General features: G+C 42.1%; 1 protein-coding gene across 1 annotated transcript in view; it reads left to right on the plus strand.

The window, feature by feature from the left end:
- Nucleotides 1-14,475, plus strand: part of ATP6V1H (ATPase H+ transporting V1 subunit H) — a 140,936-nt gene that overhangs the window by 45,258 nt on the left and 81,203 nt on the right. Inside the window, exon 8 of the mRNA XM_075826245.1 lies at nucleotides 11,717-11,770. Within this exon, the coding sequence (XP_075682360.1) occupies nucleotides 11,717-11,770 (54 nt within the window). The remainder of the gene's footprint in view (nucleotides 1-11,716; nucleotides 11,771-14,475) is intronic.

Genomic DNA, 14,475 nt, shown 5'->3' on the forward strand with positions numbered 1-14,475 from the left:
ACCGTACTAGTACTATTTATCATACTTGAAGGGGTTTTCAGAGTTAAAACGTGCATGTGTTAATGCTTTTAACTTATGAATGTAAATACATTTGTAATGTACTTAGTTTCCAAATTGGCCCCGTTTTCAGATGCTGCCGTGGGGCACATGCCTGGTGACGTCACTCTCTGGTCGCTGTGTTGATCATCAATTTTCTTCCGGGTATACAATATGACACATCACTAGTGACGTGCCATATATGGGCTGTTCTGTTATACAGCCAGTAACGTGCATTTGTTAAATGATGATTATAGGAAAACCTATAAGTTGTTTAAAATTCTCTGCAGCTGTTTCTTAGTTTAATCTTGGAAAGCTGGTAGAAAAGCAATATAGGTGACATAACCGTTCCCGCTTCTTGAAGACTTATTCTATTGACGTTACTCTGACCATGAACTTTCATTCATTGCAGCTGCCATAAAGCACGTACTCCTTTCTACACGGTCTCTTTTAAGATGGTGCAGGAAGAAAGTGTGCCTCTAAAGGTGCCGCACCCGGGAAGATTTTAAAAATAAAAAATGACTACAACATTACATAAAACAACTAGCACATTATTTGTATTTTACAGACATACAGTACTGTGCAAAAGATTTAGTCCGTTGTGGAAAAAAGCTGCAAGGTAAGGCTGCTTTCAAAAATAGAAGTGTTAATAATTTTATTTTTTTTATCAATTCACAAAATACAAAGTGAATGAACAGAATTTTTTTTAAATCAAATCAATATTTGATGTGACCACCCTTTGCCTTCAAAACAGCATAAATTCTTATAGGTACACTCGCACACAGTTTTTGAAGGAACGCTACAGATCTTCAGTGGATGTAGGCTATCCCAAATCCTTCTCTCTTTGTGTAATCCCAAACAGACTCGATCATTGTCACGGCGCGGGGTGTGGACCCACTGGGCCGTACCGCGTAGTGGGATAGCAGCTGGCCAACTAGGTACAAAACAATGTCGATAGTCCAGAAAGGTTACCTGAGGCAATGTAGGCAGTAGTGGTGACACAACTTCACTTTCACTGTAGATGGCAAAGAGGCACGGTAGCACAGAATACAGGGTACAGGCAGCAGGAACGGGTAACACTGGGAACTGGAAAACACTGGGAGACCATTTGCAAGACAAACTTTAGGTATGCAACAACGCTCAGGCAAGGAACAAGTGGGCAGAGCCCTTTTTATAGTCCAGCAGCATTCTGGGCTAATTACTGATTATTAACAACTAGATGCGTACTGGCCCTTTAAAGCCGTGCACGCACGCCCGGCCGCGCGCACCCTGCCGGAAACTGGTTTCGGGACCCGGAAGTGAGTGCCGGCATCCCCCTGGAGGGAGATGCCGCAGAGAACACAGACGTCCATAGCCGGGGCCGTCAGCAGGTAAGTTTGAACGACGGTCCACGGTCATAGAAGTTACAATGATGTTGCAATTGGGGCTCTGTGGGGGCCATATCATCATTTCCAGGGCTCCTTGTTATTCTTTATGCTCAAGATAATTCTTAATGACATTGCCTGTATGTTTGGGGTCATTGTCCTGCTGCAGAATAAATTTGGAGCCAATCAGACGCATCCCTGATGGTATTGCATTATGGATAATTATCTGCCTGTATTTCTCAGCGTTGAGGACACCATTAATCCTGACCAAATCCCCAACTCCATTTGCTGAAATGCAGCCCCAAACTTGCAAAGAACCTCCACCATGTTTCACTGTTCCCTGCAGGCCCTCATTATTACACTGCTCTCGCTCTCTCTGCGAACAAACTGCCTTCTGTTACAGCCAAATATCTCAAATTTTGACTCCTCAGTCTAGAGCACATGCTGCCATTTTTCTGTACCCCAGTTCCTATCTTTTCATGCATCGTTGAGTCACTAGCTCAATTTAGAAAGTGGTAGTCAGGTTAGAGAGGGGTCCGACTATATTGGTGAGAGGAGAAACAGACTGTGGGGAGAGGACTAGGCAACAACATAAGGAGATCCTTTTGTTACAAAACCGCAGTGAAAATAAAAATGCCCAAATAATGTCAAATCACATTTCTGATAATAAAAGTGAAAAACTGAAAGGCAAGTTAAAGTGTATGTTCACAAATGGCAGAAGTCTAGCAAGCAAAATGAGGAAGCTGGGGGCCTTGATACTGGAAGAAAATATAGATATAGTTGGTGTTGCTGAAACATGGCTGGACTCTTCACATGACTGAGCTGTAAATCTACAGGGTTTTACACTTTTTCGTAAAGATAGGATAAATAGGAAAGGTGGCGGTGTATGTCTGTATGCGAGAAGTGATATTAAGAGGAGTGTGAAAAAGACATTAGAGGGTGAAGATTGTGAGGAGGTTGAAACCTTGTGGGTGGAATGAGAAAGGGAGGTAGACACTGAAAAAATTACTTTTGGTGTAATCTATACACCCCCCCCCCCCCCAATATAACTGAGGTGATGGAAGATCAGCTATATAAACAGATGGAGCGGGCTGCACAGGGGGGGGGGGGGGTACTGTAGTGATAATGGGAGATTTTAATTTCCGGGATATTAATTGGTGTCATGGTTCAGCTTCAACTGCAAAGGGGAGACATTTCCTCAACCTGTTGCAGAAAAAATTTATGGGCCAGTTTTCTGGAAGACCCGACTAGAGGTGAAGCTCTGTTGGATCTGGTCATTTCTAATAATGCAGAGCTTGTTGGGAACGTCCATGTTCGTGAAAACCTCGGTAACCGTGATCATAGTATAGTTATATTTTACACATACTGTAAAAAACAAACACAGGCTGGGAGGGCAGAAACACTTAATTGTAAGAGATCCAATTTCCCCAGGATGAGGGCTGCAATTCAGGACATAGAGTGGGAAGAACTAATGTCAAATAATGGTACAAATGATAAATGGGCGATTTTCAAATCTACTTTGGGTAATTATAGTGCAAAATTTATTCCTATAGGTAACAAGTATAAACGACTAACATTAAATCCCACATGGCTTACACCTTCTGTAAAAAGGGCAATACATGACAAAAAAAAAAGGGCATTTAAAAAACACAAATCTGAGGGTACAGCTGTAGTCTTTTTAAATTATAAAGAGCGTAATAAAATCTGTAAAAATGTAATAAAATTAGCAAAAATACAAAATGAAAGGCAGGTGGCCAAGGATAGTAAAACAAATCCCAAAAAATTCTTCAAGTATATAAATGCAAAAAAGCCAAGGTCTGAACATGTAGGACCTCTAGATAGTGGTAATGGGGAGTTGGTCACAGGGTATCAAGAGAAGGCAGAGTTACTAAATGGGTTCTTTAGCTCTGTATATACAACAGAAGAAAGAGCAGCTGATGTAGCCGGTGCCAGTGCTGTTAATATATCAGTTGATATACTGAATTGGATGAATGTAGATATGGTCCAAGCTAAATAAAATAAAATAAATGTGCACAAGGCCCTGGGACCAGATGGGTTACACCCTAGAATTCTTAAAGAGCTTAGTTCAGTTATTTCTGTCCCCCTTTTCATAATATTCAGAGATTCTCTAGTGACTGGTATAGTGCCAAGGGACTGGCGCAGGTCAAATGTGGTGCCTATTTTCAAAAAGGGCTCCAGGTCTTCCCCGGGTAATTATAGACCAGTAAGCTTAACATCCATCTTGGGGAAAATGTTTGAGGGGCTATTGAGGGACTACATACTATTTATTGTCACATAATTCTGTATTATAAACCAGCACGGTTTTACTAAGGACAGAAGTTGTCAAACTAACCTGATCTGTTTTTATGAAGAGTTGAACAGAAGCCTAGACAGAGGGGCTGCTGTGGATATAGTGTTTTTGGACTTTGCAAAGGCATTTGACACTGTCCCTCATAGACGTCTAATGGGTAAATTAAGGACTATATGTTTAGAAAATATAGTTTGTAATTGGATTGAGAATTGGCTCAAGGACCGTATCCAGAGAGTTGTGGTCAATGATTCCTACTCTGAATGGTCACCGGTTATAAGTGGTGTACCCCAGGGTTCAGTGCTGGGAACACTATTATTCAACTTAATAATGATATAGAGGCTAGGATTAATAGCACTATTTATATTTTTGCAGATGACACCATTCTATGTAATATGGGAGATGTTTGTGAATTGCAAGCGGATTTAAACAGAGTGTTTGGGCATGCAGTTGGGAAATGAAGTTTTTAATATAGATAAATGTAAAGTTATGCATCTGGGTACCAACAACCTGCATGCATCATATGTCCTAAGGGGGATCTACACTGGGAGAGTCACTTGTTGAAAAGGATCTGGGTGTACTTGTAAATCATAAACTAAATAACAACATGCAATGTCAATCAGCTGCTTCAAAGGCCAGCAAGATATTGTCGTGTATTAAGAGGCATGGACTCGCGGGACAGGGATGTAATATTACCACTTTACAAAGCATTAGTGCGGCCTCATCTAGAATATGCAGTTCAGTTCTGGGCTCCAGTTCATAGAAAGGATGCCCTGGAGTTGGAAAAAATACAAAGGAGACCAATGAAGCTAATCAGGGGCATGGAGAATCTTAAGTTATGAGGAAAGATTAAAAGAATTAAACCTATTTAGCCTTGAAAAAACGATGACTAAGGGGGGACATGATTAAATTATATAAATATATTAATGGCACATACAAAAAATATGGTGAAATCCTGTTCCATGTAAAACCCCCTCAAAAAACAAGGGGGCACTCCCTCCGTTTGGAGAAAAAAAGGTTCAACCTGCAGAGGCGACGAGCCTTCTTTACTGTGAATCTATGGAATAGTCTATCACAGGAGCTGGTCACACCAGGAACAGTAGATGGCTTTAAAAAAAGGCTTAGATAATTTCCTAGAACAAAATATTAGCTCCTATGTGTAGAAATTTTTACCTTCCCTTTTCCCGTCCCTTGGTTGAACTTGATGTAGATGTGTCTTTTTTCAGCCGTACTAGCTATATAACTATGTAACTTGGCCTTGTTTCCATGTCCGAGGTATGACTATTTGGGCGCAATTCTTCCATTAAAACCACTTTTGGCCAGATTTCTCTGAACAGTGGATGGGCGTACCTGGGTCACGGTAGTATCTGCCTGTTCTGAAGTGATGGCACTGCTAGACATCTTACGATTTCGAAGGGAAGTAAGCATGATGTGTCTTTGATCTTCTGCACTAAGTTTCCTTGGCCGACCACTGCGTCTATGTTCCTTAACGTTACCCGTTTTTACCCTTTCACCTATGAATACACCCCTGGAGAGACATCCCGTCGCTGGACAGGAAGCCTGACCATCTAAAAAAGGACACCCCTCCCCACACACCCAGTCAGGTTTTCTGTCCTCCAGATGGAATTGTCCTGTGGAGCAAGACACTCTCCAGGATTGCAGATCCTCCAGCAGGTACTCACCTGTGTTCCTGGAGGTGTTCTGAGAGTATAAGCCTCTTAGGGAGCAACCCGTAGTCTGGGGCTGGTATCTCCCTCCTCTCTCGGTCACCGCTTCCCTCTATGGAGGTGGTAGATTCCTGCTGCGGGTGGGGTTTCCTATAGGGAAATGAGGCTTGCAAAAGTCCAAGTGGGTGTGTTTAAAAGTAAAAGTCCAAGTGGGTGTGTATTATGTGCGTACATCGGGGCGTTTTTAGTACTTTTACTAGCTGGGCGCTCTGATGAGAAGTATCATCCACTTCTCTTCAGAACGCCCAGCTTCTGGCAGTGCAGACACAGCGTGTTCTCGAGAGATCACGCTGTGACGTCACTCACAGGTCCTGCATCGTGTCAGACGAGCGTGGACACCGGCACCAGAGGCTTCAGTTGATTCTGCAGCAGCATCGGCGTTAGCAGGTAAGTCGATGTAGCTACTTACCTGCAAACGCTGATGCTGCTGCAGAATCAACTGTATTCTCTGGTGCCGGTGTCCTCGCTCGTCTGACACGATGCAGGACCTGTGAGTGACGTCACAGCGTGATCTCTCGAACACGCTGTGTCTGCACTGCCAGAAGCTGGGCGTTCTGAAGAGAAGTGGATGATACTTCTCATCAGAGCGCCCAGCTAGTAAAAGTACTAAAAACGCCCCGATGTACGCACATAATACACGCCCACTTGGACTTTTACTTTTAAACACACCCACTTGGACTTTTGCAAGCTTCATTTGCATAACTACAAAAATGGTCATAACTTGGCCAAAAATGCTCGTTTTTTTAAAATAAAAACGTTACTGTAATCTACATTGCAGCACCTATCTGCTGCAATAGCAGATAGGGGTTGCAAAATCTGGTGACAGAGCCTCTTTAAGAAGGGCTATGTCGGTCCTAGGCCTTTTGACCTCCTGTACCCCGGCCATAATGTGGGCTCAGTTCAGGTTCAGACCTCTGCAGAGGGTCATATTAGAAAAGTGGGAAGCAAGTACTCACTAGATCACTCCCTGCTCCTTTCCTCGGTAGCCCGACTCTCGCTCAGGTGGTAGATGAAGGTAGAGAACCTCAGGAAGGGTGTTTCATGGGAAATGTCCCCAACCCTGAACATTCCAACGAATGCCAGTCCTTGGGGGTGGGGTGCCCATGGTGAATCCTTTTGCCTTCAGGGTCCATGGGATCCTCAAACCTCCATAAGATCTTCCAACTACAGGGAGCTGGGGGCAGTACTTCAGGCAATAAAGGACCCGATTCCTATACTTTCTGAAAAAAGGGTAAAAGTTCTTTCAGACAACACGACTACTGTAGCATACATAAACCATCAGGGAGGTACAAGGTCAGGGCTTATGATGAAGTTAGCCACAGAGATCTTTTCCCTAGCCGAGCTACATCTATCGTCCCTTTCAGCTGTCCATCTAAGGGGAAGGGACAATCGGGTAGCAGACTTCTTGAGCCGAAGTCAAGTGCTGCAGAAGGAGTGGCCCCTGAATCAGGAAGTCTTCCAGATGATTGTGGCCAGGTGGGGGAATCCTTCCATAGACCTGTTCGCTGCCAGGAAGAACAAGAAGGGACCCAGATTCTTTTCCCTAGATCCCAGGGAATATCCAGTAGCTGTAGATGCTCTCTCCCATAGTTGGAGCCTGGAACAGGGTTATGCCTTTCCTTCTGTCTACTTCCAAGAGTTTTAAAAAGGATCAGAGAGGAGAGAGCCTCGGTAATCCTAATTGCTCAATTTTGGCCAAAGAGGCTGTGGTTCACCTGGCTGAGGAAGTTGTCCGTAACCCAACCATGGATCCTACCAGACAGACTAAATCTCCTGTCTCAGGGCCGAGTAGTTCATCCAGACATCTCCAGGTTGCATCTTACAGTTTGGAGGCTGAGCGGGTAATCCTCAGGAAAAGAGGTATCTCTGAAACTGTCAAGTAGAAAACAGGTTCCCTCTAAGATATATTTTGGGGTCTGGAAAGTTTTTCTTACCTTTACAGGAATTTATATAGATCCATTAGCAGATCCAGATATTCCCATGATTTTAGACTTTCTCCAGGCAGGGCTAGACAAAAACCTCAAGCCCAGTACATTAAAGGTTCAAATTTCTGCCCAGAGTTCTTCGGAGCTCATTCCACAAGAGCTGTATCTACTTCTTGGGCTGAAAGAGCCAGCGCATCTCTAGACCAGATTTGCAGGGCGGCTACATGGAGCTCACCCCACACCTTTATTAAACATAATCGATTACAGTTGCATTCATTCACTGACTTAGACTTTGGTAGGAAGTTCTACAAGCTGTAGTCCCACCCTAAAACTGGGGTTTCATGTTACATCTCCATTGGTGCCTTCATAGGTGAGAGGGTAAAAGATGGATTACTTACCGGTAATCTGTTTTTCATGAACCTATGACAGCACCCCCCCCCTAGTTCCCCCCCCCCCCTTCAGTAAACTTTTTTTTATATCTCTTGTATATAGTGTATGTATATATATGACTATAAATATATATTTACGGTGTGAGGTGGTTTTTCACGAAGGTGGCATGGGAAAAATAAATAAATAAATAAAATATATATATATATAATAAATGAATGCGGGTGTGTCTATACACACTGTGTATATGAATAAGAGAGAGCTAATTTTCATCCGGAGTTCTTTCTAAAGACTGTGTGTGTGTGTGTGTGTGTGTGTGTGTGTGTGTGTGTGTGTGTGGAGAGGTGTGTTCTTTTTTTTTTTTATATCGTCATGCTTCCTGTCCAGCGAATGGGATGTCTCTCCAGGGGTGCTGTCATAGGTTCATGAAAAACAGATTACCTGTAAGTAATCCATCTTTTTTTGTGCTTCTTCAAAAGAGCTTGAACAGCACATCTTGAAACCCCGGTTTGCTATAAAATCTTTGCCTAGGAGAGACCTAGCGGATGCAGTATAACTACCTTGTGTCTTGTTGCTGTGCTCAGCCTTGCCATGGTGGACCTGTGACATGACACTGTCTTACACAACCTCACATTTGTAGCAGAGTTTGGCTGTTCTTCCCCCAGTTTTAAGCCTCCTACAGCTGTTTCTGTTACAGGTAATGACTGTGTTTTAACCTACATATGAAAATTATGATCATTATCACCTGTGTGGTATAATTGCTTAAAGAGGCTCTGTCACCAGATTTTGCAGCCCCTATCTGCTATTGCAGCAGATAGGCGCTGCAATGTAGATTACAGTAACGACCATTTTTGGCCAAGTTATGACCATTTTTGTAGTTATGCAAATGAGGCTTGCAAAAGTCCAAGTGGGTGTGTATTATGTGCGTACATCGGGGCATTTTTAATACTTTTACTAGCTGGGCGCTCTGACGAGAAGTATCATCCACTTCTCTTCAGAACGCCCAGCTTCTGGCAGTGCAGATCTGTGACATCACTCACAGGTCCTGCATCGTGTCGGACACATCGGCACCAGAGGCTTCAGTTGATTCTGCAGCAGCATCGGCGTTAGCAGGTAAGTCGATGTAGCTACTTACCTGCAAACGCCGATGCTGCTGCAGAATCATCTGTAGCCTCTGGTGCCGATGTGTCCCTGCTCGTCTGACACGATGCAGGACCTGTGAGTGACGACACAGCGTGATCTCTCGAGAACACGCTGTGTCTGCACTGCCAGAAGCTGGGCGTTCTGAAGAGAAGTGGATGATACTTCTCATCAGAACGGCCAGCTAGTAAAAGTATTAAAAATGCCCCGATGTACGCACATAATACACGCCCACTTGGACTTTTACTTTTAAACACACCCACTTGGACTTTTGCAAGCCTCATTTGCATAACTACAAAAATGGTCATAACTTGGCCAAAAATGCTCGTTTTTAAAAAATAAAAACGTTACTGTAATCTACATTGCAGCGCCTATCTGCTGCAATAGCAGATGGGGGTTGCAAAATCTGGTGACAGAGCCTCTTTAATCATACACCTGACTATGATCCTACAAATTCCATGTTTGCTGTTTTGAAAGCAAAGGGTGGTCACACCAAATATTGATTTGATTTAGCTTTCTCTTCTGGTCATTTACTTTTTTTTTATTTTTTATCAATTATCAAAATACAAACACTTCTATTTTTGAAAGGTTTCCAAGGCCCCATGCACACGAGCGTGCTTTTGCGGCTTCAATTCCCCCAAAAATCCACGGGAGAATTGCGGCCCCATTCATTCCTATGCGGCCATGCACACGACCGCATAAAGAACGGGCAAGCCTTATTCGTAAGGGCTCATTGAAAATAATGGCCGCGGCCATGTGCATGGCCCGCAATTTGCGTGCCGCTCACGGCTGTCACTCCGTGGTCGGCCGACCCGGAAATCACGGCCGTGCACGTGGCTACGGTCGTGTGCATGAGGCCTTACTTTGCAGCATTTTTCCGCAACTGCCTAAAACTTTTGCACAGTACTATATATGTAATTAATGAAACAAAAAATTAAGTACATGAGACATTCCCTATAAATTTGTTCTTACAGAATATACAGTGACATTTTGCTGTGATGTATTAATCATTATTTTGTACATGGCAGGTCTGCTGTTTCGCAGTCTGCAAGTGTTCTCTGCTTATGTTAAGTCCTGTAGCTGTTAATGTATTAAAAATTTCTTCCAAAGTGTCCAGCTGTGACACAGCAAATGTGCACACTATACAATACAAAAGTGTTGTTTTGATCGTGCTGTACAATGCAGAACACTTGAGATTTTCCTATTATAATATTGTAAAATCGTAACCACAGTAGTACTTCTACCCACTGTTAAAAACAATCCTGAATGGGACAGAGCACTAGTTTGAAGCCAACTGTATGCTGCAAAGTATATTTTCATCACTCAGAAAGTAAGCTTACCAAATTTTGATCGCTATAGAGAGAAAAATTAATCATTGTCTCTTCTTTTTTGGTACCAGTCGGGGTCCAATCACTTTCCTCTTCCAACAGACAGATATTGATGGCATGTTCTAATAGTAAGCGTCACCAACAATTCCTTTTTAGGCTAAATTCACATCTCGTTTTGTGCACACGTTTGTGGTATATGACGACGTATACGTTTTTAAAGTTAAAAAACATACGTATTAGTAACGTATGTTTTTTAATTTTTTTTTTTTTTTTTTTTTTTAGTATACGTTTGTGTCCGTTCTTCTAAAAACATGTGTTTTTTGTTCTTGAGCTAAATCAAACTTTAATGTCAAGATTTCCCATATATGGTGACAAACATATGTTTTACATATGCCAACGTAGGGTTTAAGATTGCATATGTCGCCATTGACTTCAATACAAATAAAAACGTATACAAGTGGTATACGTTCTGGAAAAGTACTAAAAAGCGTAGTAGACTACACCACTAGGGCATATGTCCTGACCATAGAAATCCATTTACACGCTGTGGTACAAGTCTTGACACTGTTTTTGTTATGTCAAAGCGTACACGTCGGACGTACAGTAAAAAATGAGATGTGAACTTCGCCTTATAGGAACTTTGGAAATTCCCATCGTTCTCTGGCTCAATAGACACTCTGCAAGCCTTTTACTTATTTAAAGCGACCCTTTCACATTAAACTGCAGTCTGATCTGCAGGCAGCATATTAAAGAGCAGGAGGAGTTGAGAAGATTGATTTATATAGATTTGTGGGAAATTATTCGGTATAACTTGTAATTTATTCATTCAAACCTCTTTCTGAGCTTAGGAGTCCAGTGGGCAGTGCTACTCTGTGATTGACAGCCTTCCCTGTATGAACGTTAATACAGAGATTGCTACCAATCACTGGGTAGGACCGCCCACTGGACTCCTAAACCCAGGATGAGCAGAGATTTTGATACATAAATTACAAGCTATATTGAATTCTTTCCTGAACTTTATATCAATCTCCTCTGCAACTCCTTCATTATAACATGCTTCCAGCATATCGAATAGCCCGTTTAACATGACAGGTTCCCTTTAAATCACAACTGTCTCAAAATGGTGAAGCTTTAAAGGCTACCATGTTGGCATGAGAATGCTACATGTCCAGGCATTATGTACCCATTTGTCATGAATGCTTTGCGTTCAGACGTGCTTTTCCCGTTACTCTTCCTATCTGTCCCTTCTAAGAACTGGCGCTCACTGTGAATACAGAGATTCATGTATAAAAAAAAACCCAGGTGATTAGTAGTTTCTTGAGATACTCAGACCACGTCATCGGCCATCAACAATTACTGCATGGTCAAAGCCGCAAATCACAATGAATGTATTAAACCAAAGCGCCAATGCACTAAACAATGTTACAAAGACCAGCAAACAAAATGCAAAGTCCATATAACAAGTTTTCACTTTTTTTTTTTTTTTTTTTTCTTTTTTCAGAAGTTACGAGGAAGCGGAGGCGCTATGGAAACCGGAACAGTATCTCCAAGTGATGTAAGTGTTCAGTAATAGAAATAGATCATTATAGATATAGAGTAATATAATAGTGATGAATCACGGACTAGAGCACGGTTACTTGACATCAGAGTACCAGCGTGTTACTTATTGCTGTTTTTTTTTTTTTAGTTTATCTTTGTTAGTTTACTGTAACCTCACTCATTACATCAATGTCCTATAAAATCCAGGCTGTTCTGTGTTTAGTCTGTGCCACCCACACACACACATATATATATATATATATATATATATATATATATATATATATATATATATTTACTTTTATTCCTCTCATTACATGATAGCCATAGACAGAGACTTCACCTAAGTACTTCACAGTAGGTATGACTTTAGAAATCCGTCACGAGGATTGGACGGTAAGGATGACGACATTACATAGGTGATTGTGGAGGCGGCAGAAGCGATAATGAGACTTTTAGGAAGGGTTTGTTGAAAATACACAGCGGGACATAGTATAAATGTTGTCAGGTTGTATTACGTGTAATATGGCTTCAGTTTTATCAATCCAAATAAACACTACTTGATTCCACATTTTCCCCTCTGCTTTTACCTGTAGCAGTTACTTATAGCGTTGTGACTATCTCGCTGTAGTCCTTCATCAGTATGTATGTAATTGTGTTTTAGACTTTGGGTCTGCTTAAGGCCACGATCGCACAAAAACCTTTCATGCAATTTTTGGTGCAGTTCTTGGCTCTGTTTTTTTTAAACCAACACAGGAGTGAACACGAAAGGAGATGTATCAGTCTTTTCTTTATACCTTTCATTCCCTTTGGATCCACTTCTGACTTTGGCTGAAGAAACTCAGCCAAGAACGGCAAAACCGTATGTGATCTTGGCCTATATCTTCACCTAAAAAATACAGTATATTCTTCTCAACGGTCTTCTCCTTGCCTAGATATTATTTCACTTGTTAGGTCACTAGTTTGTGTCGCCGAGCTGCCCTTCCCACTGTAATTGGGGACCTGAATTTGGAACTGTTGCCATCTATCTGATGCTTTGTTGCTGAGCATTCCCGTAACCTGGTCACCTTCTTTCATGTTTGTAAGATGATCTCTGTGATGCAGAGAGGACTCGAGTATTGATTTATTATATGGAAGGCCATTTATTTGGCCGCATTTAATACTACCTCTCCTCTGTAGTGGCCACTGCAGGGAAAATGAGTAGCTGATGGCAACTTTTCCTGGCAAAATCAGCAGTTTTCGAGGTCATGGGTGCCAGACCTGCAGCGATCAGCTAATTGACAAAGCAGACCGAAAGGAGTTGTCTGTGATGTCTTGTTAATTCATTTGTTGAACCCATATGGCCTAATTTGTAACATATTACTGTCCATTTTCATTTTAAATATTTCTCTGCCATAAAACTAGTTTCACCATAGTAGTAAATTGAGCTCTACAAGGGCTAGCGTTGCCACTCACATGAACACTGGGAGGCATAGAGACAGCGGCGCAGCCGCTGCCTGTATTCATATACACAGCGTTCGTTGAGCGCTGTGTACAAGTTATCAGAGAAGACAGAAGCAGCGAAAGCTGCTTCTATCCTCTCCTCAGGGTCCCCGGCATTCACTGACAGCCGGAGACTTGACATTCAGCTGCCCGATCGCGCGGGCAGCAAGTTAAACCCAAGCCGTAAAAAGTCTATGGCTCGGGTCTTAAGGACCCTGACCACTGGCCGTAAAATCACCACCAGCGGTCGGGAACCAGTTAAAGAGACCGTTTAGCACAAAGAGCTTGTGTATTTCTCTACTCCTAGCCGCCTTGTCACGAAGTCTTTCCTGCTTGGATGCGTCGGCCGCCTCACCAAGCGGGATCTGGGAACCCCTATTCTATAGATGGGTCTGGGTCACAGAGCTGTGGATAATTCCATAAATGTCTGAGATGGGAATGCTCCTTTTACCTTTTTCAGCAATTTGTGCTACAGTAGCTTTTCCATCGGACCGGACTGGTTAGCCTTTTCTCCCCACACGCATCAATAAGCCTTGGGTGCCCATAATTCTGTTGCCAATTCACCCGGTTGTACTTCCTTGAACCACTTTTGGTCGGTACAAACCATTGTATACCAGGGCCACCCCGCAAGACCTGATGTTTTGGATATGCTCTGACCCAGTCGTCTAGCTATCACATTTGGCCCTTGTCAAAGTCGCTTAGAACCAACTGTCCATTTGCTGCCTAATATGTCCTACTCCTGACTGACGCCATTGTAGCCAGATAATCAATCCTCTTGTACAGATATGCTTTTTATACTATTCATATTATTTTTGAGTTTTCCATCTACTGGAATCTACTAATGTAAAATCTTGTCTCAATATAAATAATCTCGGAGATGTGTACATTAATGGACATTTGTCATTGAAAATGAAAGCCTTGATTTTGACCCATCAATTTGTAGACCTAATTGCACCAAACCACCACTTTCACGAGTTAAGAGCTTTTTCTATTTATTTTATGTTACTTTTGTCTAGAAAAGTTGGAAAAGGAACATTCTTAGTTAGAGAATTGACCTTCTAAGCTTCCTTTAAATGTTTCTCTGTAATGATACACATTTTACATTAATTTTGGAAATCTTCTGTTACGCATCATATAGGGGTTTTGCCTCAAATATTTTATACCAATATTAAAAATATAATGTTCTTTTTAGGTGATTTATTGTTTATTACCAAGAATATGTAACCTTGAGATAGACCT

This window comes from Rhinoderma darwinii, chromosome 5, assembly GCF_050947455.1.
Source record: "Rhinoderma darwinii isolate aRhiDar2 chromosome 5, aRhiDar2.hap1, whole genome shotgun sequence".
NCBI classification, from domain to species: Eukaryota; Metazoa; Chordata; class Amphibia; order Anura; family Rhinodermatidae; genus Rhinoderma; species Rhinoderma darwinii.